The sequence below is a fragment of the Chionomys nivalis genome, chromosome 8 (genome assembly GCF_950005125.1).
Source record: "Chionomys nivalis chromosome 8, mChiNiv1.1, whole genome shotgun sequence".
Taxonomy (NCBI): Eukaryota; Metazoa; Chordata; class Mammalia; order Rodentia; family Cricetidae; genus Chionomys; species Chionomys nivalis.
Genome location: NC_080093.1, coordinates 18,716,337 through 18,738,162, shown reverse-complemented (window position 1 = coordinate 18,738,162; position 21,826 = coordinate 18,716,337). Strand labels below are relative to the sequence as shown.

Here is a 21,826-nt window from a genome sequence, read left to right as displayed (position 1 = left end):
GGCGGATCTTCGTTGATTCTGAGCCCAGCGTGGTCTACATAGTTCTCAGACAGCCGGGGAACACAGAGAAATCATGTCTTGAAAAACAAAAATAAAAACAAGATGAGAGAGAGAGAAAAGAGAGGGAGCGAGAGAGGGAGGGGATGAGGAAGGGAGGGAGTAAGAAAGGCTCCCGCTCAGAGCTGGGACCGGTGGTGCAGACTCTGTAAGTCCAGCTGCTGGGGAGGCTGACGGAAGGCTCAAGGCCTAAACTACAGATGAGTTCAGAGCCAATGGGGAGCTTAGTAAGAGCCTCTCTCAGAACAAAAAAGCAAAAATGGGCTGGGGATGTAGGTCAGCGGTAGAGCGCTTGTCTAGGATACATAGGGCCCTAGGTTCAATCCTCGATATTACAACAACAAAGAAAAGGTGGAGGGCGACTCCAAGTTAGGTCTGTATGACTCTAGGTCCTCCGTCAAAGCTGCGATCTCCCTGCCAATGGAAAGGAGGACTGTGGAGGCTGCAGAAACTCCTGCTAGAGAAGGGGGGGGGGCTCATTCTCTGGATGTCAGGGGACAAGGCCTCAGAAATGGAGAGCAGAATCTCAGGCCTTGGGCTGGGAATAGTGATGCAGGCCTTTAATCCCAGTCAGGAGGGCCTCTGAGTTCAAAGCCAGCCTTGGGCTACATAGCAAGTCACCGGATATCCAGGTTATTAAGTGAGACCTTGTCTCAAATAGCAGCAACAAAATTCAGCACCTCAGCTTAGGGTTGGGGAGATGGCTTAGCAGGTAAGAGTGTTTGTACAAACAGGAGGACCTGAGTTCATCTTGTGGCCTCTGTAAACATCTGCACACAGGTCTCCCTCTCTCTTCCCCCTCTCCCACATCCCCCCCCCCCACGAAATAAATTTAAAAAAGAAAAGTCAGGCATAGGTTTCAGCATGCACTTGTAAACCCTGGCACTACACGGGATGCAGACAAGAGGACCACTGGGGCTTACTCGTCTCCAGCCTTGTTCCAGGCTTAATGAGAGACTCAGGGAATAAAGGGTTAAGGCTGAGAATGGTAAGGGCAGGACATTCTGCATGTGTGAGTGTGTGAATCTACAAACATGTGCATACACCACTCACGTGCACATACAACAAACCAAAAACAAACCAGGACTCTAAAGTCACCTTCCCAACCTGGCTCAGACAGGCTGACTCTGGGGCAGCCTATCAGTCTCACCTTGGGCTTGGCATGCACAGTGAAGCTCAGCAGCCCATGATACACCTGAAGGGTCACAGGGTAGCTCCAGGCCTCCAAGTCTTGTTTCCGGAGGAGGACGGCCAGGCTGGAGAGGACCTTAAAGAAAAATGTCAGAAAGTCTCTCAGTTTTACCAGCCTCGGGGAAAGAGTTCAGGGACTCACCAATCCTGGGAAAGCTCCAAAAGCTCTGTTTAGGACCCAATGGGTGCCTAAACCATCCCCAGGGAAGGAGGGGCCCACTTTGACTGCATTCACGGGACTCAGGAGGTCAGCGGACTGACCCATCTGAGCGCAGAGCTGGAGCCACTGCTCGCTTGGGCCGCCATAATGTCCATGAAGGCTTTGGAGGTCTCGGAGAACTTTTTAACGAGCACCGGACTGGGCACACTGCAGGGAGAACAGAAAGTCAATCAGAGAGACCAAAGAAAAGTAACTGAGACAGGCCTGGTGTCAAGGGCAGAGCGCTGCTGGCCTGGCTATTCAGTGAGACCCCATCAGCATAGGGGCTCACCTTTCTGCCACTCAGAGTAGGGTGCTTTCCACGCCTGAGCTCTGGGCCTCTGTCTTTCCCACCAGCCAGCCTCTACTGTCTAAGAAGGGATCACATGGTCACATAACCCATACAAGCCCCTCTTTCCCTGGGAAGCCTGGTGGCAATGACTCAGCGCCACTGCCCTTCTCAGGGACCGATGTTCATTCCAGGATGTGATGCCCAAGTCACTGCCAGGCCTGATGCAGAAGGCCCGTGGACAGTCAAGTATCTTCTTTTGATTTTTTTTCCTGGGATTTTTATTTGTTGGTTATGTTTTGTTTTACTTTTAACTATGTGTGCATATGTGTATCTATGTGCGGGGACGTACACAGAAGAGCAAGTGCCTGGAGCTGAGTCACTGAGTCACAGGAGCTATAGGCAGTCTTGAGGGGCCCACATGTGCACTGGGAATTAACTCTGACCCTCTGCAGTACACACTCCTAACTGCTGAGATATTGCAGCCCCTTCGTTAACTTTTTGAGAGAAGGTCTCACATAGCTCAGTCTGGCTTCAAATTTACTGTGTAGTCAAGTATAACTTTGTGGCCTTGACTACTCGCTATGAGGGACTGTGACCTGGAACTGTGAGCTAAAATAAACATTTTCTCCTCCAAGTGGCTTTTGTCAGGATATCTTATCACAGCAGGGAGAATGAAACTAACTCACATTCTGAAGCACTCACAAGGATCTGATTCCATAGCATAGGTATATTCTCACTGCTGGACATCGCCAAAATATTTTAATATTTAAAATATACTTAACTGCATTTATTGTGTATACTCGTGTCCCTGTGTGTGTGTGTGAATGTACACACGCGTGCTGGTGCCTGTGGAGGCAGAAGAGGGCACTGAAACCTCCAGAGTTTGAGTTATAGGCATTTGTGAGCTGCCTGGACAGGGTACTGGGATCTGAACCCTGGTATTCATGACTGGGCAGCAAGTTGTCTCTCCAGCCCAAACACTCTCATCTTAAAAAACAAATACGTGGGACTGGAAAGACATCCCCCCCACACACACACACTAAAAAACCAAGTATCTGGACTCACCGCTTTAAGACAAGGTTCAGCAAGTAAGCAACGGCAGCCAGTGACTCTGGGGACTCCACCGCTTCCATTGTTGTCATCTGAGGGCCAGAGTGAGAGGGCGTGAATAGATAAAATAACACACTGTACACACAGGAAAGTATGGGTGGCAGGACAGACCCATGTGCTGTGCTGAGAGTTATGACTAAGATCCTATTCATGGTATATAAGGTTTGAGTTTGAGCTCTGCCACTGTGTAAGTTTGGCCTAATAACCTTGTTTTTTACTTTATTTATTCTTTGAGACAGTGTATCTCTACACAGCCCTGGCTGGCCTTGAACTCCCAGAGATCCTCTGCCTCCCAAGTGCTCTAGTAACCTTTTGTGACTCAGTTTTTTCTTATAAAATAGGGGTAAGAATATTTCATTTTGGGAGGTGGTAATGCACACACTCAGGAAGCAGATCTCTGAAGTCTGAGTTCGAGACCAGCCTGGTCTACAGAGCTAGTTCCACGATAGCCAGGGCTACACAAAGAAACCCTATCTCAAAACAAAACAAAACAAAAAAAAAAAGGAAGGAAGACTGCACCATCTTATGCAGCTGGGTTACCTAAATCACCTTCTTACTATGTGCAAAGCCCTGAGTACAGTTCCTAGTTCTGCAAAAGAAAACAACCACAATGGAGCTGATACTGTACATATAATCACAGCACTCAGGAGGCTAGGGTCAGAGGAGACTGACATGAGTTCCACACCAGCCCGAGTTACACAGTGAAAACCCATTGCAAACATAACCGCCCCAAATTGTCCCCCAAATATCCTGTAACTTCTGTAAAACTCTATGGTACACTCATGAGAATAAAAATAGTAAATGGGCCGGGCAGTGGTGGCGCACGCCTTTAATCCCAGCACTCGGGAGGCAGAGGCAGGCGGATCTCTGTGAGTTCGAGGGCAGCCTGGTCTACAAGAGCTAGTTCCAGGACAGGCTCCAAAACCACAGAGAAACCCTGTATCGGGAAAAAAAAAAATAATAGTAAATGGTATCTTAGTATCATTCTGGAAATAATCTTGTCCTGTTTGTCCCTAAAATGGTCATAGGGCCCCTAGATCACACCTTGGAAGTAATTTTTCTTAAGACCTCCCAGCTCTGACGTGTCTTCATAAACCAATGGACTTTTGTCTCACAGGCCTGAAACAGAAAATCCCACCAACCCCCACAGCAGCCGTTTTCTCTTGCTAGCCTAGACCCACGTGTTGCTCTGAACACCCACTCACCAGAGCAGCAAAGTACTCAGTCTCCGTCTCCTTGCCTCCCTGGGATCGAATGACCTCGGTGACAGCAGCCAGGACAGCGCAGATCTGCAGAGGAGGACGAATCCACAGTGTATCTTAAACCCAGCCCTGGCCTGGACAGCCTTTTCCCTTTCTCCTTCACAAATGAGACAGGATCAGCATCCAGAGCGGAGCACACAACACAGGACCTAGCCAACAGGAGCCACCTCAAGGACACCATTTCTTTACAATTCTTTCCTTTTTTTGTTTCCTTGGATTTTCAAAACAAAGTTTCTCTGTGAAGCCCGGGCTATTCTGGACCTTGAACTTACACACATCTATTTCTTCCTCCTGGATGCTGGATACAACTGCCCAGTCCAAGGATATTATTATTGTTATTGTTTGGTTTTTCAAGACAGGGTCTCTCAGTAACTTTGGATCCAGTCCTGGAACTCACACTGTAGACCAGGCTGGCCTCAAACTCAGAGATCCACCTGCCTTTGCCTCCCAAGTGCTAGGATTAAAGGCATGCACCACCTGCAGCCTTTTTTTTTTTTTAACTTTCTAGTTATTCTGTGTGTCTTTCACATCGTGCATCTTGATCCCATTCATTTCCCTGTGCTTTTGTATCTGCCCTTTGCCCCTGTAACACCACCCTAATAAAAGAAAATTTAAGAGAAAAAAAAAGGAAAAAAATTAAAAATATCATCACGGAAGCTGCAGTGTGACACCGTAAATCATGTAGTAAACCCCTTTATTTATATATCTTTACTTGCAAGTGTTCATTGCAGTCATTGGTCTGGTTTGAGGCCTCTAGCTTCTATTACAGTATTGATGCTGGGCCCTCACTGGGACTCTTTCTGGATATCCTGTATTGTCCTCTGTTGTGGAGATCCTGCAGCTTTGGGTGTGTGGGTCAGGCCCCTTCAGGTGCACCAGCAGATCAAAGATGGGGTGGATGTTGGGGTGGGCCAAGATCACTGATGAGTGGATGCTGTGGGCCAAGCCATAACTCTGGTTCTGGACCTGGCGAGCTGCTGGGTTGGTCTGCCCACCGGTTCTGCCCTGTCCTCACCTCCAGGGTGAACTCTCCAGCATTGCCCTGGCAAATTCACTCTGGTAGCCATGAGTGAGGGGTGGGGCCAGTTCTCCTGCTTCCATGCCCACAAGTTTGGCTCCTCCCCACGTGTTGCCCAGGGGAGATGCAGAGGCACTCTCCAGAGTTCTGCAGCTGGTGGGGGGGCAGGGACAGCCCTCCCACTCTTATGACCCCAGGCCAGTTCTCCCACCTGTCTCAGGGGTTGATGGGTAGGGTTAGGGGTGTGGAGGGCATCTCTACTCCACCCATGCCACCATATGTCAGATGAGTGTTGGGGAGAGCTCTCCCTTGCTCACAGCACGGGGGCTGGGTCCCCCCACACCTTCAACAATAGGGCTAGCTCTGCTGTGCTGCCTAGGTGATGGGCAGGGCCCTTTTTTTTTTTTTTTTTTTTTTGCTCAGCCCTCTTTCTTATATACCCAAGAACCATCCAGACAGAGGTGGTATGATCCTCAGTGAGCTGGGCCCTCCTACATCAATTTTTTAGTTAGTAAACTAAAAAAAAAATACCCAACAAGTTGGCCTGAAAGCTAGCAAGGAAGGCATTTCTCCCCCACCCACAACGCACATGACAGACAAGGTGCAGGGACAACTTTCCTATGCTTACAACTTTGGGGCTGGCTCACCCACAGGGTTGGCTCTATTGTGCTGCCCAGGACAGGGAGCCTGCAGATTTATACACTGCAGCCACAAACCAGAACAGACTACAGTCAGTAACAAGGGATTAATAATATACTATTATTTCAATGAGAAAGTTTTTCTATGGCCCAGGCTGTCCTGGATCTTGGTCTGTAGACCAGGCTGGCCTCAAACTCAGAGAGATCCGCCCACCTCTGCTTCCCACCCTTGTGTTTTCTTGGTTTTTTTGTTTGTTTTTGTCTTTTTCTTTTCTCTTTTTTTTTTTTCTGAGAGAGGGAGAGTCTAGCTATGTAGCCCTGGCTGGCTGCAAAACTACTAATTCTCCTGCCTCAGTCTTCTAAGTGCTGAGATTATAGGCATGTATCACTATTCCCAGAAAATGACAGATTTAAATGTTATTATGACTATTGAAAAAAATAAAAACAACAATGATGGGGAAAGAATAATTAGATACAATAACTTAGAAATACAAAGTTGGAGAGCAATGGATATAAAATAAACACCAGTAAAAAAAAATACACAAAAAGTTGAACAAGCTGGGCGGTGGTGGCGCACACCTTTAATCCCAGCACTCGGGAGGCAGAGGCAGGCAGATCTCTGTGAGTTCGAGGCCAGCCGGGTCTACAAGAGCTAGTTCCAGGACAGGAACCAAAAGCTAAGGAGAAACCCTGTCTCGAAAATCAAAAAAAAAAGTTGAACAAAACCAGGCACGGTGGTGCACACCTGTAATCCCAGTACTCACAAGGCTGAGGCGAGAGGACCACAGTGAGTTTGAAGTCAACCTGGGCTAGACTAAAAGATAACTCAGGTTGTCAGGCTCGGTGGCATACACCGCTCGTTAATCCCAGCACCTGAGAAACAGAGCCATATGGATCTCTTAGTTCAAGGCTATCCTGGTCTACAAAGCAAAGCACAGGCCAGTCAGAAGTACAGACAGAGCAGTCCATACAAAACAACAGCCCCTGAATGGGGCTGGACATCTAGATGGCTCAGTGTTAAGAATTCTTACTGCTTTCGCACAGCACCAGAGTTTGGTTCCTAACACCCACATTGGGAAGCTCATAACCGCCTCTACCTCCAGCTCCAGGGGATATGACCTCCATGGGCACTAACACGCGCACACACATTCTCACACACACACACAATAAATAGAATGTAAAAAGGTAACAAAAAATTGACTGTGTTGAAATGCTAACATTTTATATATACTGGCCATAAACATTAATTTCACCTACTTCTTTTTACTTTTAAATGTAGCTTCTAGAAAATTCAAGATTATATGTGTGATTCACTTTACATCACCACTGGGCAGTGCTAGTCTAGACATATACAATGACCCACTAACAGCAGCCACTAGAAGGAATCAAATCAGGAGACTAATTATAACATTTTATTCTACTTATATTACTTTGTATCATTTAACATTTTAATATTCCTCATTTAACACCAAAAATTATAGACATATTATTGAGTTTGAAATGTAAATTAAGTAAGACATTTCTTGTTAAACACAACATATTCTAGCCATGGTTATTCACCAGGAATTTGTTGAACACTGGAGTCCCTGGAAATATATGTAAAAATCCCTGGGTGCAGGATAGCTGAGGAGACAAATGCCGGAATATTCCTTACCCTCAAGGATTTTACTCAGCAGAGATGGTCTTTAAAAAGTGGCCTCTGGCCTGGCATGGTGGCACATTCCTTTAGTCCCTGCCCTCAGGAGGCAGAGGCAGGTGAATCTCTGTGAGTTCGAGGCCAGCCTGGTCTTTAAAGCAAGTTACAGAATAGCCAGGGCTACCCAGAAAAACTCTGTCTTGAAAAAGCCAACAAGAACAAACAAACAAAGTGGACCTGGGGCATTCCGGATGGCTCAGTCAGAAAAGGCACTTGCCTCCAAGTCTGACAACCCGAGTTTGATCCCTGAGCCCCACATGATGGAAGGAGCCATAGGACTCCTAAAAGCTGTCTTCTGACCTCCACGCACACCCCGTAGCACACACACACCACAAGTCCGCAATAAAATATATATAATCTGGCTGGGAGGTGGTGGCACATGATTTTAATCCCAGCACTCGGGTGGCAGAGGCAGACAGATCTCTGTCAGTTCAAGGCTGACCTGCTCTACAGAGCGAGCTTCAGGACAGGTTCCAAAGCTACACAGAGAAACCCTGTCTTGAAAAACAATACAAACAACAACAACGTTTATATACATATATAATTTGTCAAACATAGCCACATACACCTTTAGCCTCAGCACTTGAGAAGCAAAGGTAGGTTGATCTCTATGAATCTGAGGCCAGTCTAGTCTACACAGGGAGACCTTGTCTCAAAAAATAAAAATTTAAAATTATGTATGTACATTTACCACACACATTTTTAAAGTGGACTCTGCCCAAGGAGGGTACTGTGTAAAGGGCACAAATGCTAAGAGAGATGACACATCATCCAGAAACACCAGATGCTGTCACCAGCGCTGGAACAAAGTCAGTCCTGAATATGCCCCTCCTACTGTCCTTCAGCCTCCAGAGCCAGTCTCCTACCTCTTTGTGGGCAGCTGAGTTGGACTCCCAGAAGCGCTTCACTTTGCTGAAGGTGACGTTCGTACAGTCGGACAGGCCACTCAGGAATGTGCCCGAGGACTTCTCACTGAAAGGCACCTCCAGGTCTTGGTCCATGGCCGTCTCAGGGGCTCGGCTTTTGCCCAGGCTCAGGGTTCCCGACTGCAGCTCATTATGCAACTTCACGGCATCCACCGTCAGGTCGCTCTTCCCTGAGAACCGGAGTTACAGGGTAACACCCCCACTTTCCCTCAACCTTCCTTTTGGCTGAAGTAACAGAATCCCCAAGAAACAAACCAGAAGGGTTCAGACCCCCAACCCCAACGGATGGATTCTGAGCCCAGCTTACACGCACAACAGCCCTTGTTGTGTACGCTTGCAACTTTTAAAGGCAAGAGAAAAGAACCGCCAGATCTGTTTCTGCTTCCTTGCATTGAAGATTAAAGGCACAACAATATCCAGACGCAGAGTCGTATACTGTGCGGGACCACCCGAAGGCTGAAGCTGTGGCTCAGTAATTGTTTGCTTAGCGTGCACAAGACCCTGGGTTCGGGTCCTAACACCCCCTCCACACACACAACTCTAAAAGAGCCACCAAGAGTAGTGATGGTTATGTATCCCAAGCCTGACGCCGCGGTACCCTAGACAAGTCATTTCCCTTCTAGGGACAGTTTCCGCATCTGTCAAACTCGAGGGGCCGGCCTTCGAAGTGAGCTCCAGGGTTGACATTCTAACCATGACCCCCCAAGACGCCGCCCGCGGAATCAACCCGCGGCCGGGCTACCTGACGGGCGGCTGAAGAAGCGGCTGCGAGCGGCCTGGCGGTGGCGGCAGGTGGCGGGGTTGCTGTCGCTGCTGTGGCCTTTCTTCCAGCGCTTCAGCTTGCCCGAGACACCTGAGGGCAACTTCCCCGTGCGACCCATGGCGACCAAACTGTGGCCAGGACTCGCTCCGAGGATTCCCGTCTAGCCACGCCGGAGATAGCAGAACCCACGTGTGTCCTCAGCCGGCTTCGCCGCCTCTTCCTCTGACGTCACTTCCAGACTCAAGGCAGTTACTACGACAAAAAGAATCAACATCCGGTTTGGGGTTTCCTCTTTACGCTGAGATTTAATCCTAGAAAAGGAGTTCTGATATTCTACGTGTTGTGGGATCCTACTGCACCGCCGGGGCTTTTGACAATGGAGAAAGCCTTATAAAACAGGAATTTCTTTGGAACTAAAAAAGAAATAAAAGCAAACGTACTGTCAAAAACTATTACTCTAAAAAAGATCTGCTCTTAAAGCTGAGCGTGCTGCCAGCACGCCTATTTTCCCATCAAACTGGAGAACTGTCGCAAGTTTGAAACCAGATTAGTCTAAACACTGTGAGGTTAACAAAAGCCTGTCTAAAAACAAAGTAACATAATAAATACTTCTATAATCACAGCCCCTAGGCAGCGGAGGCAGGCTGATCACTGTGAGTTGAAGGCCAGCCTGGTCTATATAGTGAGAACTTGTCTCAAAAACACCCAATAAAGTTAAGCCAATAGGGAAAAAGGGTTTTGCCCGGCGATGGTGGTGCACGCCTTCAATCCCAGACCTTGGAAGGCAGAGGCAGGCAGATCTCTGTGAGTTCGAGGACAGCATGGACTACAAAGAGAGTTCTGGGACAACCAGGGCTATACTATAGAAACTTTGTCTTGAAAAATCAACTAACTAACTAACTAAATAACATTGAGAGTTGTAGGGTAAAAAGAACCAATCAATCAATCAATAAATAAATATTAAGAGTTGTAGGGTAAAAAGGTCCAAGGAAAGAGCACCCTGCCCTGACTTGACCCCAGGATCAAGGGTTTGAAATCCCATAATCCCTGAGTTTGACCCACAGTAAGGTTGCAGAATCCCACTAAACCCTGGGTACAGAAAAAAACAAAAAGTGACGGGCAGTGGTGGTGCAGGCCTTTAATCCCAGCACTCAGGAGGCAGAGGCAGGTGGATCTCTGTGAGTTCAAGGCCAGCTTGGTCGACATAGTGAATTCCAGGACAGATTCCAAAGCTACAGAAAAACCTTGTCTCAAAAAACTAAAAAAAAAAAAAAAAAAAAAAAAAAAAACCCTGGGCGTAGAATCCCACCAATCCCAAACCACCCTGGAAAAGCTCTGCCCCTCAAGAAACCCTATATAAACTCTGTATTCTGTTCAGTTGGCTGATGCTTCTTACCCTAGAGACAGCCACTCTCATGGATTTTTTTTTTCTTCCCAATAAATCTCTTGGCTTGTTGCACAGCGTGACACTTTCGAAGGAGTGGCCCAGCTGTAACACCTTTGGCCAGAGCCAGAGCAGAACAGGACGGTAACACTTTCACTGGGGAAGCTTTCCCCCAGCAGGGCAGAGTTGTTAGAATTCAGGGGGTCTGAGGTGAGCTGTTGCATTCCCCCTTCCCCACCTAAGCAGAGCTGTGACACTTCTTTAGAGCTCAGGGGACAGAGCTGTAACAACTTCACTGGGGAACCCTCCCTTGCCAGAGCAAAGCTCTTCCACTTGCACTGGGGAAACTGTGAACTGCTGCTTACAGTGACGCTGCGCTATTCCTTGGCTCCCGACTGCCAGGATAGCTTTCTATCAAGCTGCAGTGCTTACAAGATCCAAAAACCTGTGGAGGTATAAAAACAAAAATATCTTGGCCTGCAGAGAGAAGGAGCAACTGGTGGTGCTCTAGATTTGCTTTGCAAGTTGAAATCACAAGGAAATTGCACGTGCCCACCCACAAGTCAAAGCTGAAGAAGGTAGTTGTGCATATGTTGGTCGGAGGGCAGCACTGTCTATGTGCGCTGCTATTGCAAATGGAAAGTTGGTATGGACACTTTGGAAAACTGGTAGCATTACTTTTTTTTTAATTAATTAATTAATTTATTATGTATACACTATTCCGTTTGTGTGTATGCCTGCAGGCCAGAAGAGGGCACCAGACCTCATTACAGATGGTTGTGAGCCACCATGTAGTTGATGGGAATTGAACTCAGGACCTTTGGAAGAGCAGGCAACGCTCTTAACCTCTGAGCCATCTCTCCAGCCCCATAGCATTACTTTTTAAAGACGTATTTCTTTCTCGTTGGTGGTGGCTCGGGTCTTTAAACCCTGTGCTCAGGAAGCACAGGCAGGCAGATCTCTGAGTTTAAGGCCAGCCTGCTCTACAGAACCAGTTCCAGGACAGCCAGAGCTACACATCTTGGAAAAAGATATTCATTTATTTTTTTTATTTTATTTATTTATTTATTTATTTATTTATTTATTTTGGTTTTTGGAGACAGGGTTTTTCTGTGGTTTTGGAGCCTGTCCTGGAACTAGCTCTTGTAGACCAGGCTGGTCTCGAACTCACAGAGATCTGCCTGCCTCTGCCTCCCGAGTGCTGGGATTAAAGGCGTGCGCCACCATCGCCCGGCAAGATATTCATTTCTTTTTTTTTTTTTGGTTTTTCGAGACAGGGTTTCTCTGTGGTTTTGGAGCCTGTCCTGGAACTAGCTCTTGTAGACCAGGCTGGTCTCGAACTCACAGAGATCCACCTGCCTCTGCCTCCCAAGTGCTGGGATTAAAGGCGTGCGCCACCACCGCCCGGCAAGATATTCATTTCTTAAATTATGTGTCTGTACAACTGTGTGATGGCGTGTGCACACGAGTGCAGGTGCATGCGGGAGCCAGAAGCATCAGATCCCCTAGAGCTGGGGTTGCAAGCAGTTAACACAGGTCTTTGGTGAGAGCGGTATGAACTCTTAACTGCTAAGCCATCTAGGGACCAGTGCCTGCTCCCTGTTTGTGTTTTGAGACCAGGTCTCATGAAACGCATGCTGGCCTCAAACTCGCAGCAATCCTTCTGTCTTTGTTTCCTACATGATGGCATTACAGGGACGAACCATAACATCTAACTTTCCTAGTAATATCTACTAAACTATATGCCTACACCACCCAACAATTCATTTCTATATACAGAGATGTTTACTTACATACTAAAAAGAGAGAGGCCGGGCGGTGGTGGCACACACCTTTAATCCCAGCACTCGTGAGGCACAGGCAGGAGGATCGTTGTGAGTTCGAGGCCAGCCTGGTCTAGAAGAGCTAGTTCCAGGATAGGAACCAAAAACTACGGAGAAACCCTGTCTCGAAAATCAAAAAATAAGGGGCTGGAGAGATGGCTCAGAGGTTAAGAGCATTGCCTGCTCTTCCAAAGGTCCTGAGTTCAATTCCCAGCAACCACATGGTGGCTCACAACCATCTGTAGAGGGGTCTGGTGCCCTCTTCTGGCCTGCAGGCATACACACAGAATATTGTATACATAATAAATAAGTAAATAAATAAATATTAAAAAAAAAAAAGAAAATCAAAAAATAAATAAATAAATAATAAAATAAAAAAAAAATAAAAAGAGAGAGTCGAACACTAGAAATGAACAAATGCCGGTCAACAGAATGGATTAGATCAACTGTGAAATAATGATATGTGATGGAATATTTCAGCATTTATATACAGCAGTTTCTGCACAGCACATGCAGGGATCTGCTATGCGCAGGTATGATCTAAGTTAAATGAAAGACTCCAGACATGAGAGAATTCATATTGTGTGATTCTATTTAAAGTCATTTAAAAAACAAACATAATCTACCACATTAAGACTTCAGAGCAGGGCGGTGGTGGCGCACGCCTTTAATCCCAGCACTCGGGAGGCAGAGGCAGGTGAATCTCTGTGAGTTCGAGACCAGCCTGGTCTACAAGAGCTAGTTCCAGGACAGGCTCCAAAACCACAGAGAAACCATGCCTCGAAAAACCAAAAAAAAAAAAAAAAAAGACTTCTGAAGAGATGGCTCAGAAGTTAAGAGCACTCACTGACTGCTCTTCTAGAGGTCTTGAGTTCAATTCCCAGCAGCCACATGGTGGCTCACAGCCATCTGTAATGAGATCTGGTCAGCAAGCATACAGACAGATAGAACACTATACATAATAAATAAATCAATCTTGAAAAAAAAAGACTCCAAACTAGCTGGGCAGTGGTGATGCACACCTTTAATCCCAGCACATGGGAGGCAGATGCAGGCAGATCTCTGTGAATTTGAGGCCATCCTGGTCTACAGAGTGAGTACCAGAACAGTCAGAGCTGTTTCAGGAGAGAAACTCTGTCTCTAAAAAACAAAACAAAACAGACTCCAGAGTGTTGGAATGTGGTGGAATATGGTAAGGGCTGAGAGTATGCACAATATAGTATAATATGTTAGGGGTTTAAATGGATGTATTCACTGAGTGGTGATTGTGTATTTGTCTACATAACTGCATGCATTTTTTATTTCTTTGTTTGCTTTTCAAAACATTGTCCTGGAACTCACTCTGTAGACCAGGCTGGCCATGAACTCAGAGATCCCCCTGCCTCCTGAGTGCTGGGATTAAAGGTGTGTGCCAGCACTAAAGTCTGGCCGTATGGATCTTAAAAAATAGGAAATCTGTGCGTTGACATCAGAGTTTAAATGCCATCTGTTGTTTAAAAACTAGACAGGTAATATTGACAAGGCATCACTGTAGAGAACATAGAAGACGTCCCAGATTTTGAATCTCTGCTTCCCATCCTCCAGAGACAGCTCCACCACCCTCCTACGGCTCTGATCATGGGTCACAGGCTGAGACCTGCTGGTCAGGCTGAGAAAAAGAAGAGCATGGGAACTACTGCACTCAGAGCCTAGGAGACTGGCGGACAGAGAGTGTTGAGTTCAATTTCACTTTTCAGATTCCATTTTAGTCTTTCCCCTACCCATGGTGCCAGGAACTGGACCCAGAACCTCTCCTTTCTCTGCAAATGTCTACTGTCAAGCCATGCCCCATCATCGTCTTGTCATAGTCTTGTTTGCTTTGCTTTTTCTCTTCCATTTTTTCTTTTCTGTTGTTTCTTTTTTGGGGGGAGGGGGGAGCTGGTAACCATGTCCTTGCCATGTAGCACATTTTCTCTTGGGACCCTTGGCAATCCTCCTGCCTCAGCGTGCTGAGTGCTGGAATTACAGGTGTACACTTCTATATTCAACTCATATTTTTTAATTATTATTTTTAATGTTCTGTGCATTGGTATTTAGCTTGTATGTATGTCTTTGTGAGGGTGTTGGTTCTCCTGAAAATGGAGTTACAGTTGCAATGCTAGTATTGAGGCATCTGCACTGGCCTGCCCTTGGGGTCCTGACAGGCTATGTCCTCAGCTGCAGTCACTAAGAGCACCTCCTGTGCACATTCATTTTGTTCCCTTTTAAAAGGTGGGATTTGCCCACCTCCTGTCTTCCTCTTCCTCCCTCCCTCTCCTGCCACTCTTGTCCCCAGAAACCAGTCTCTGCGCCCTCTCTGCCCCTTCTCTGTCCTCATCCAGTAAACCTCCAACATGAGATTTTGCTGTATGGTGTATCTTCTTGCCATTTTAAAATAAATTACAACTGTGTTTCTTGACTGGGAAGGCTCTCCCCGTGCTTCCTCCTGCCCATTGGCAGGTTGAGGCACACCAGGACCCTGGAACCCACATGACAGCCTGGCTTCTCCAACTAATGGATCACTGGGCTCCTCCACTTAACACTGACATAATTGCTGAGCCCCTGCTTCTCCACCTCTGGCCATTTCCCGTGAGTGAGTACTTGTCTCTCTAGCATCTTTCTTGCCTTTTGGCCTCATTAAGCCCTGGTACCAGGCAACCACAGCTCTCTTGGGCTTGGAGCCCTTGGTCCCTGTTCTCTATTTGACAAATCGCTGAGGCAGCCTGTGCTTTCTTGAAGAATAACAGACCGTTGGGTCTCACTTATCTGCCTCATTCAGAGGAACTTTGGCATCGGCTACACCTCCAACTTTTGTGTTCAGTGCCCGATTCTAAACTTGTCTGCCTTTGCAGTCAGATCTGGCCCAAATATCCCTTAGCTATCACTTTCTGATCTGCTCTCTTCCACCTGCCACAAATCTGCTTTCTCATCTCTGATGGCTTTGCTGGGTCTGTGGTGGGGTTATCCACCTCTGACCACTCCCCTGGATGCGAGGCTTCCTTTCTCCAGCACAGTCCTTTCCTTGCCTTCTGGCTTTTCTCCAAGTCCTGGTACCTGATGACTGTGTCTCTCTTGGGCTCAGAACCCTTGGTCCCTGCTCTGTGTTTGATGACTCGCTGAGCAACCTGTGCCTACTCAAAATTCATCCTCTCTGAATTCCTGAGATGCTCAGAATTGTAGGCCTTTGAATCTTTTCACACCTGTGAGGGATTTTTTCCTAATTAAATCATTTGTAGTGAGAAGATCCAGTTCTAATCTGGATCTTTGAGGTGGGAAGATCTATCTTTAATCTTGGCCACACCTTCTGCAGGCAGCCTGTGTAAGTACCCCAGCTTACTTATTGGGTCAAGGTCACCTGATGTGGCCTCGAGGAATTAAATCAGGTTGGCTGGAGGGTCTACAGCAAAACTTAGGCTGTGACAAATTTTATTTTATTTGGTTTTTTGAGACAATATCATATATATATATATGTTGATTGATTTATTAAAGATTTATTGATTATGAACAGAGTTCTGCCTGCATTTGTACCTGCACCCCAGAAGAGGGCACCAGATCTCATTATAGATGGCTGTGAGCCACCATGTGGTTGCTGCAAATTGAACTCAGGACTTCCGGAAGAACAGTCAGTGCTTTTAACCACTGAGCCATCTCTCCAGCCCCCTATCATATATATTTATATATAAAGGTTTATGAGCATTTGTTAAATATATTTGTCAGGGTTTTCTAGAGGAACAGAACTTATAGAATGAATAATAAATACACTCTCAGAGCCTCAGGTTTTCAGATTTGTAAAATGGGAATGATAAGAAATTCCAACTCGCTGGGCGGTGGTGGCGCACGCCTTTAATCCCAGCACTCGGGAGGCAGAGGCAGGCGGATCTCTGGGAGTTCAAGGCCAGCCTGGTCTACAAGAGCTAGTTCCGGGACAAGGTACCAAAGCTACAGAGAAACCCTGTCTTGAAGAAAAAAAAAAAAGAAATGCCAACTCATAGGTTTCACAAAAACCTAAACGGGAACAGGCAGGAAGGTGCTGGGCACAGCACTGGGGACGTGGCGGACAGGCATGGTGCAGTCAAAGAACTAGCCTTGAGTTCCAGAATACTATTTATAATTTAAGTGAAGGAGAACACAGACACCCTCCTCACTTCGCAAATGAAAAACATGGTCTCAAAGGGTTCAGTGACTCTCCAAGGGCACAAGACCTAACTACTGGGCCAAAGCAGGAGAGACAACTCCTAATTAGAAGCTCGTGTTTTAAGTGCCTGTATAAAAACCACCTGTGAGACTCCTAGGGAGTGAACAGAGCGCCACACCCAGAGAGCTAAAGCCTGAAGGAGCAGGAAGGTCCTCCATAGGTCAGTGGTTTTGTAATCTGTTAAGACACAAACAGTAGGAAAGGGAAATTGAAGGTTAGCCTCTTGTCCCAAACAAAGAGGAAGCCTGTGGGCTGGATGTTTAATTTAGGGCTCTAGCTCTGGGGATGGAGAAAGCCTTTATTGCCCTAAGCAGCTCCTCAGGACTACCTAGGCAGGGCATAGTTACTGAGTACTAGGAAGCCTGGATTTGAAGCCACATCCTGCTGTGTGACATGGGACAGGTGACTGAATTTCAAAGTTCCCATGTCTGGAAATCTGTTGGTTGTTCTGTGACCACAGTGAGTCAGTGCATGTAAGGTTAGCATTACTTTATACACAGTCCCTGCAGAAGGCCCAGGGGCCATATTGAAGTAAAAGTTGCTTGAGAAAGGCAGAGCCATGGCTCTCAAGTTCAGTGGCTTTGAGTGGAGCAAGGAACTGAGAGGTTCTGGAGATGAGGAAGTGTGAGGCTGGTCCATGGCCACCTGGGGAAGAGTTATGCCACTGGTTAGTCAACTGTTGTTAGTTAGCCGTTGCTAATAGAGAAACCACAGACAGAAACTGCCCTCGTCCAACTACTTAGAGATGAGTTGTCTTTTGATCGCGTAGTTTGAAACTTGTAAAGGTAATTTTTTGTCATGGCAACATAACAGTCTTTCCCAGTGATAAAACCTTTTGTTTTTTTTTCTCCTCTTTCTCTTGGTTGTTGTGTTTAGAGACCGGGTTTCTCAGTGTTGCCCTGATTGTCCTGGAACTCACTCCTCGGATTCAGAGATCCACCTGCCTCCGTCCCCCTAGTGCTGGGATGGAAAGGTGTGCACGGTTGAGGAATATTAGTGTAAGGGGTGTGACTCTGGATATTCTGCATTCGTACCCTGTGAAGCTGTGATTATTTGCCTGTCTAAACTACCTGATGGCCCTAATAATGAGCTAAACAGCCAATAGCAAGGCAGGAACAAAGATAGGCGGGGTTAGCAGGCCTCAGAGGCAAAGAGATCCATCTTCCCAGCCTCCTGAGGGCTGGGATGAAAGGCATAGGCCCCCACAACAGGCCTGATAAGCACTTTTCTTTTCTTTTTTAATATTTATTTATTTATTTATTTATTTATTTATTATGTATACAATATTCTGTCTGTGTGTATGCCTGCAGGCCAGAAGAGGGCACCAGACCCCATTACAGATGGTTGTGAGCCACCACCATGTGGTTGCTGGGAATTGAACTCAGGACCTTTGGAAGAGCAGGCAATGCTCTTAACCTCTGAGCCATCTCTCCAGCCCCTGATAAGTACTTTTCTAAAGACTTGTTTCAGTTTCAATTTAGCATACGCTTGTGTTTACCAGTGGCTAAGTGCACACGTGTGCAGATGCCCTGGACCTGTTGCAGGTACTTTTGAGTTGCCCAACACGTGTGATGGGTGCCAACCTCTTCAAGAGCAGTACAAGCTCTTTACCACCGACCCATCTCTCCAGTGCCAAGAGTCCTTTCTCCCCCTGTTCAATTGACTTCTATTTCCTAACACTCCCCCTTCCAGGAGTTGCCTTATTTTAACATAGGATCTTTTGCTGGGGCTTTTCTGGGCTGTCTAAGTTGAGCTCAGGCTATAACTAAGAGGTCCATCCTGAATGTCCATCTTACACCTTGTACCTAGGGAGTTTCCCAACAGAGAGATCAGGGGAGTGACCTATCCAATCAGAAATGGGACCTAGGAGGCCAGCTCCTCGTCTCTCATCTTGTAGATGTGGGTGTGAAGTCAGAGATAAACATTCCTGGTCAGATCTCCCAGCTGAAAGATCTCGATGTGGGTTTCAAGGAAGACACCGAGATGAATTGTTTGGGGCTAAGGCATTTAGTAGATGAGCTATTAATGCCAGATTTGGTGACGAACACCTTTAATTCCAGCTCTTGGGAGGTAGGGACAGGTGGATATCTGTGAGTTCAAGGCCAGCCTGGTCTACATAGAGAGCTCGAGGAAGCTAGGACTAGAGAGCCACTGCCTCAAAAATAAAACAAACAAGCAAAATGAAACACAAACATGCAAAGAAAAGTTATTTGCCATGGACAGACAGCAGTATGGAAGTGATAGGATGGAGGTTCATTGAAGAAAAATGAGGCCACGAGGTGGCGGCGGGAGTCCTTCATACAGGTCTCTGAGGGGATGTTTTCTCACAGCAGGAACAAGCAGCAAAACTCTCCAATTCCCCAGCAAGCTGCAGGAAGGGGTTGGGAGAGGATTCTGGAGGGCTGCCACCCAGGAGCTCTTTGATGGGTCCGAGCTTGCAAACTCACTTCTCCAAGTGAGAAATCCAGGCCCCTAACCAACTCACTATACTTATGCCCTGCTTCTGTAACCCTGACTGTTTGCCTGCCCGACCCCCCATTTAGAAACTCCCCATTCCTGACCTATAAAAACCCTTATCTTCCCCATGTCCAATAAAGATCTCTTGAGCCCCATCTTAGAGAGAAACAACCCATGCACATACACATATGCACACACACACACACACAAATCAAAAACGACTTGCTTTCATTAATCTGCCCATGATTTGGATGGGGGGGGGTCTTTGTCCTTAAATCTCTGGGATTAACATAACCTCTTGCCTCTGGTTCGCAAGTACTGGAATTAGAGGCTTCTGCCATCATATTTGACTTTCAGGATTTTGGTATCTCCACAAGATACTGCCACATGACCTCAGTTCCATTTGAAGATATTTTTATCACTCAAAACACCTGTACTTATTTATACCTACAACCCTCCCAGCCATAAGCAAGCAGATTTGTCTACATTGGACAGACAATGTAACTTGATTTGGTATTTTCGAGACAAGGTCATTCTATGCAGTTTTGGATGGCCTGGAACTCACTATGTAGATCGGCCTGGCCTCGAACTCACAGATCACAGCCCTGCCTGCCTCTGCCTCCTTGAATGCTAGGATTAAAGGCATGCACTGCCATGTCTGGCTAAAGCTGGGGCCTGAGGTCAGGGGAGTCCTCCGGAAGCTTTTCTTTCACACTTCTTGTAGTACCAGCTCAGCTTTGGTCCTTTTGCCATGTTTTGTGGGCCGGAACATGAGCTTCATCTCACAAGGAAGCACGGCTCCTTCTCGAGACGTTGAGCACCAGCCCGGCTCATTCCTTTCCTCCCACTCTGCGGCAGACGTATTCGCCCCAGCCAGCGCAAAGCTGAACATTTGGTGATGAACGTGAGAGATGGCTCTGCAGGCAAAGACAGGTGGCATCTTTACAGGAATCTTGGGGGCTGAAAGGCAGCCACTCCTTCTTGCACGAGTCTGATAACTTGCTTCGCCCCACTTCTAAATCAGGCCCTCACCGAATGTTCAGTACTTGATAAGGCAGTACTCGGTGGGAAAATAAACGGAGGGGGCAGGCTGAGACGCTCCTCTGTACCGCAGGACCGCAGCTGCTAACGGGGCCGAGGCTCCTATCTATGTCTGAGTTTCCCAGCCCACAGGCTCATTGTTTGAAAGCTCTTAGGGTCCCAGGAAGTGGCCCTGAGCTGAAGGAATCAAACACGGCTCTAAAAGAGGAGCTTTGGTCCGTTGAGTTCAGAGTTTCAAGTCTGACTGGAGTCCAGACTTTGGAATGAGGGCAAAGGGCACGAGCATGATCCTTCCCGGTCATCCCCCAGAAGGGGAACCGTATTAGTCAGGTTTGCCTGAGACTGACTTGGCTAGGGACGGGGTGGAGAACGGTCTGGTTAGGGCGTCAATCCACAGCTGACACAGCAAATCATGGCAACAAGAGCTTACCTTAAGGTGAGGAAGCAGAGAAAGCGTGAAGAAAGGGCCTTGGGACAGGGCACTTCCTTCCAGGGCACAGCACAGTATCTCACTTGTTCCAGTTAAATTCCATCTTCCATAGCTCTTCTTCTCTACTACAGTATACAGTAGATTCATTTTTTTTTATTTTATTTTTACTTCCCCCCTCTCTTTTTGGTTCTTTTCCTTTTCTTTTCTTCTTTATTTTTTCTTTTCTATTAAAATTTTAATAGAAATCCCATCTGTGGATTAGCACATTGAGGGAGGCAGAGTACACTTGGGAGGACACTTTCTAGCCACACAAGAGCAGGAACCGGTGTGGCCCCACCTGATGCTGCCTCCAGGGTGGAAGGGGGGCAGTGCTCTTCCAGATCTGTGCAAATGACCCCTTGGATGTTTGGAGGAAGGGGCAGAAGGATTAAGGTCATATTATACCCAAGTTGTGACCAGTGGCCATCTATCTGCCTTGTGCTTCAAACTCAATATTTCTCCACTTCTGGCTCAGGCTTTAGAGGGCAGAAGAATCAGCCGTGACATGTTTTTGTGTCTTGTGTTCATTATAGATAAGATTTAAAAAAAAGTATCAAAGAGAAAACACATGAATTTATTCTTGCTTACCTCTAGACTTTAAGAACTCTTCTTGGGGCTGGAGAGATGGCTCAGAGATTAAGAACACAGGCTGTTCTTCCAAGAGGTCTTGAGTTCAATTCCCAGCAACCACATGGAGGCTCACAACCATCTGTAATGAAGTCTGGCGCCCTCTTCTGGCCTTCAGGCATACATGCAGACTGAACACTGTATACATAATAAATAAATAAATCTTAAAAAAAAAGAAGATAAATAAATCTTCCTGATTTGGGAACCTGTGATTAAGAGCACTTGCTGCTCTTGCTGAAGACCCAGGTTCAGTTCCCAGAACCCAGATGGTACCTTATAACCTCTATAACTCCAGTTCCAGTATATCTAATGCCCTCTTCTGAACTCAGAGAGTACCAGACATGCTTATGGTGTGTATATATACACACAGGCAAAATATTCATGCACGTGAAAAAATAAAAGTAAAGGCCGGTTGGTGGTGGCACACGCCTTATTCCCAGCACTTGGGAGGCAGAGGCAGGCGGATCTCTGTGAGTTCCAGGCCAGCCTGGTCTACAGAACGAGTTCCAGGACAGTCAGGGCTACACAGAGAAACCCTGTCTTGAAAAACCAAACAAAGGGCTGGAGAGATGGCTCAGAGGTTAAGAGCATTGCCTGCTCTTCCAAAGGTCCTGAGTTCAATTCCCAGCAACCACATGGTGGCTCACAACCATCTGTAGA

General features: G+C 46.8%; 1 protein-coding gene across 1 annotated transcript in view; it reads right to left on the bottom strand.

Annotated features, from left to right (window-relative positions):
- Positions 1–9,352, bottom strand: part of Rrp12 (ribosomal RNA processing 12 homolog) — a 36,576-nt gene extending 27,224 nt beyond the window's left edge. The window contains exons 1-6 of the mRNA XM_057779198.1: positions 9,132–9,352; positions 8,330–8,559; positions 4,055–4,138; positions 2,805–2,881; positions 1,510–1,615; positions 1,208–1,324 (exon numbers count right to left, since the gene is read on the bottom strand). Of these exons, the coding sequence (XP_057635181.1) occupies positions 1,208–1,324; positions 1,510–1,615; positions 2,805–2,881; positions 4,055–4,138; positions 8,330–8,559; positions 9,132–9,270 (753 nt within the window). The 5' untranslated portion in view covers positions 9,271–9,352. The remainder of the gene's footprint in view (positions 1–1,207; positions 1,325–1,509; positions 1,616–2,804; positions 2,882–4,054; positions 4,139–8,329; positions 8,560–9,131) is intronic.
- Between the last annotated feature and the right edge of the window lie 12,474 nt (positions 9,353–21,826).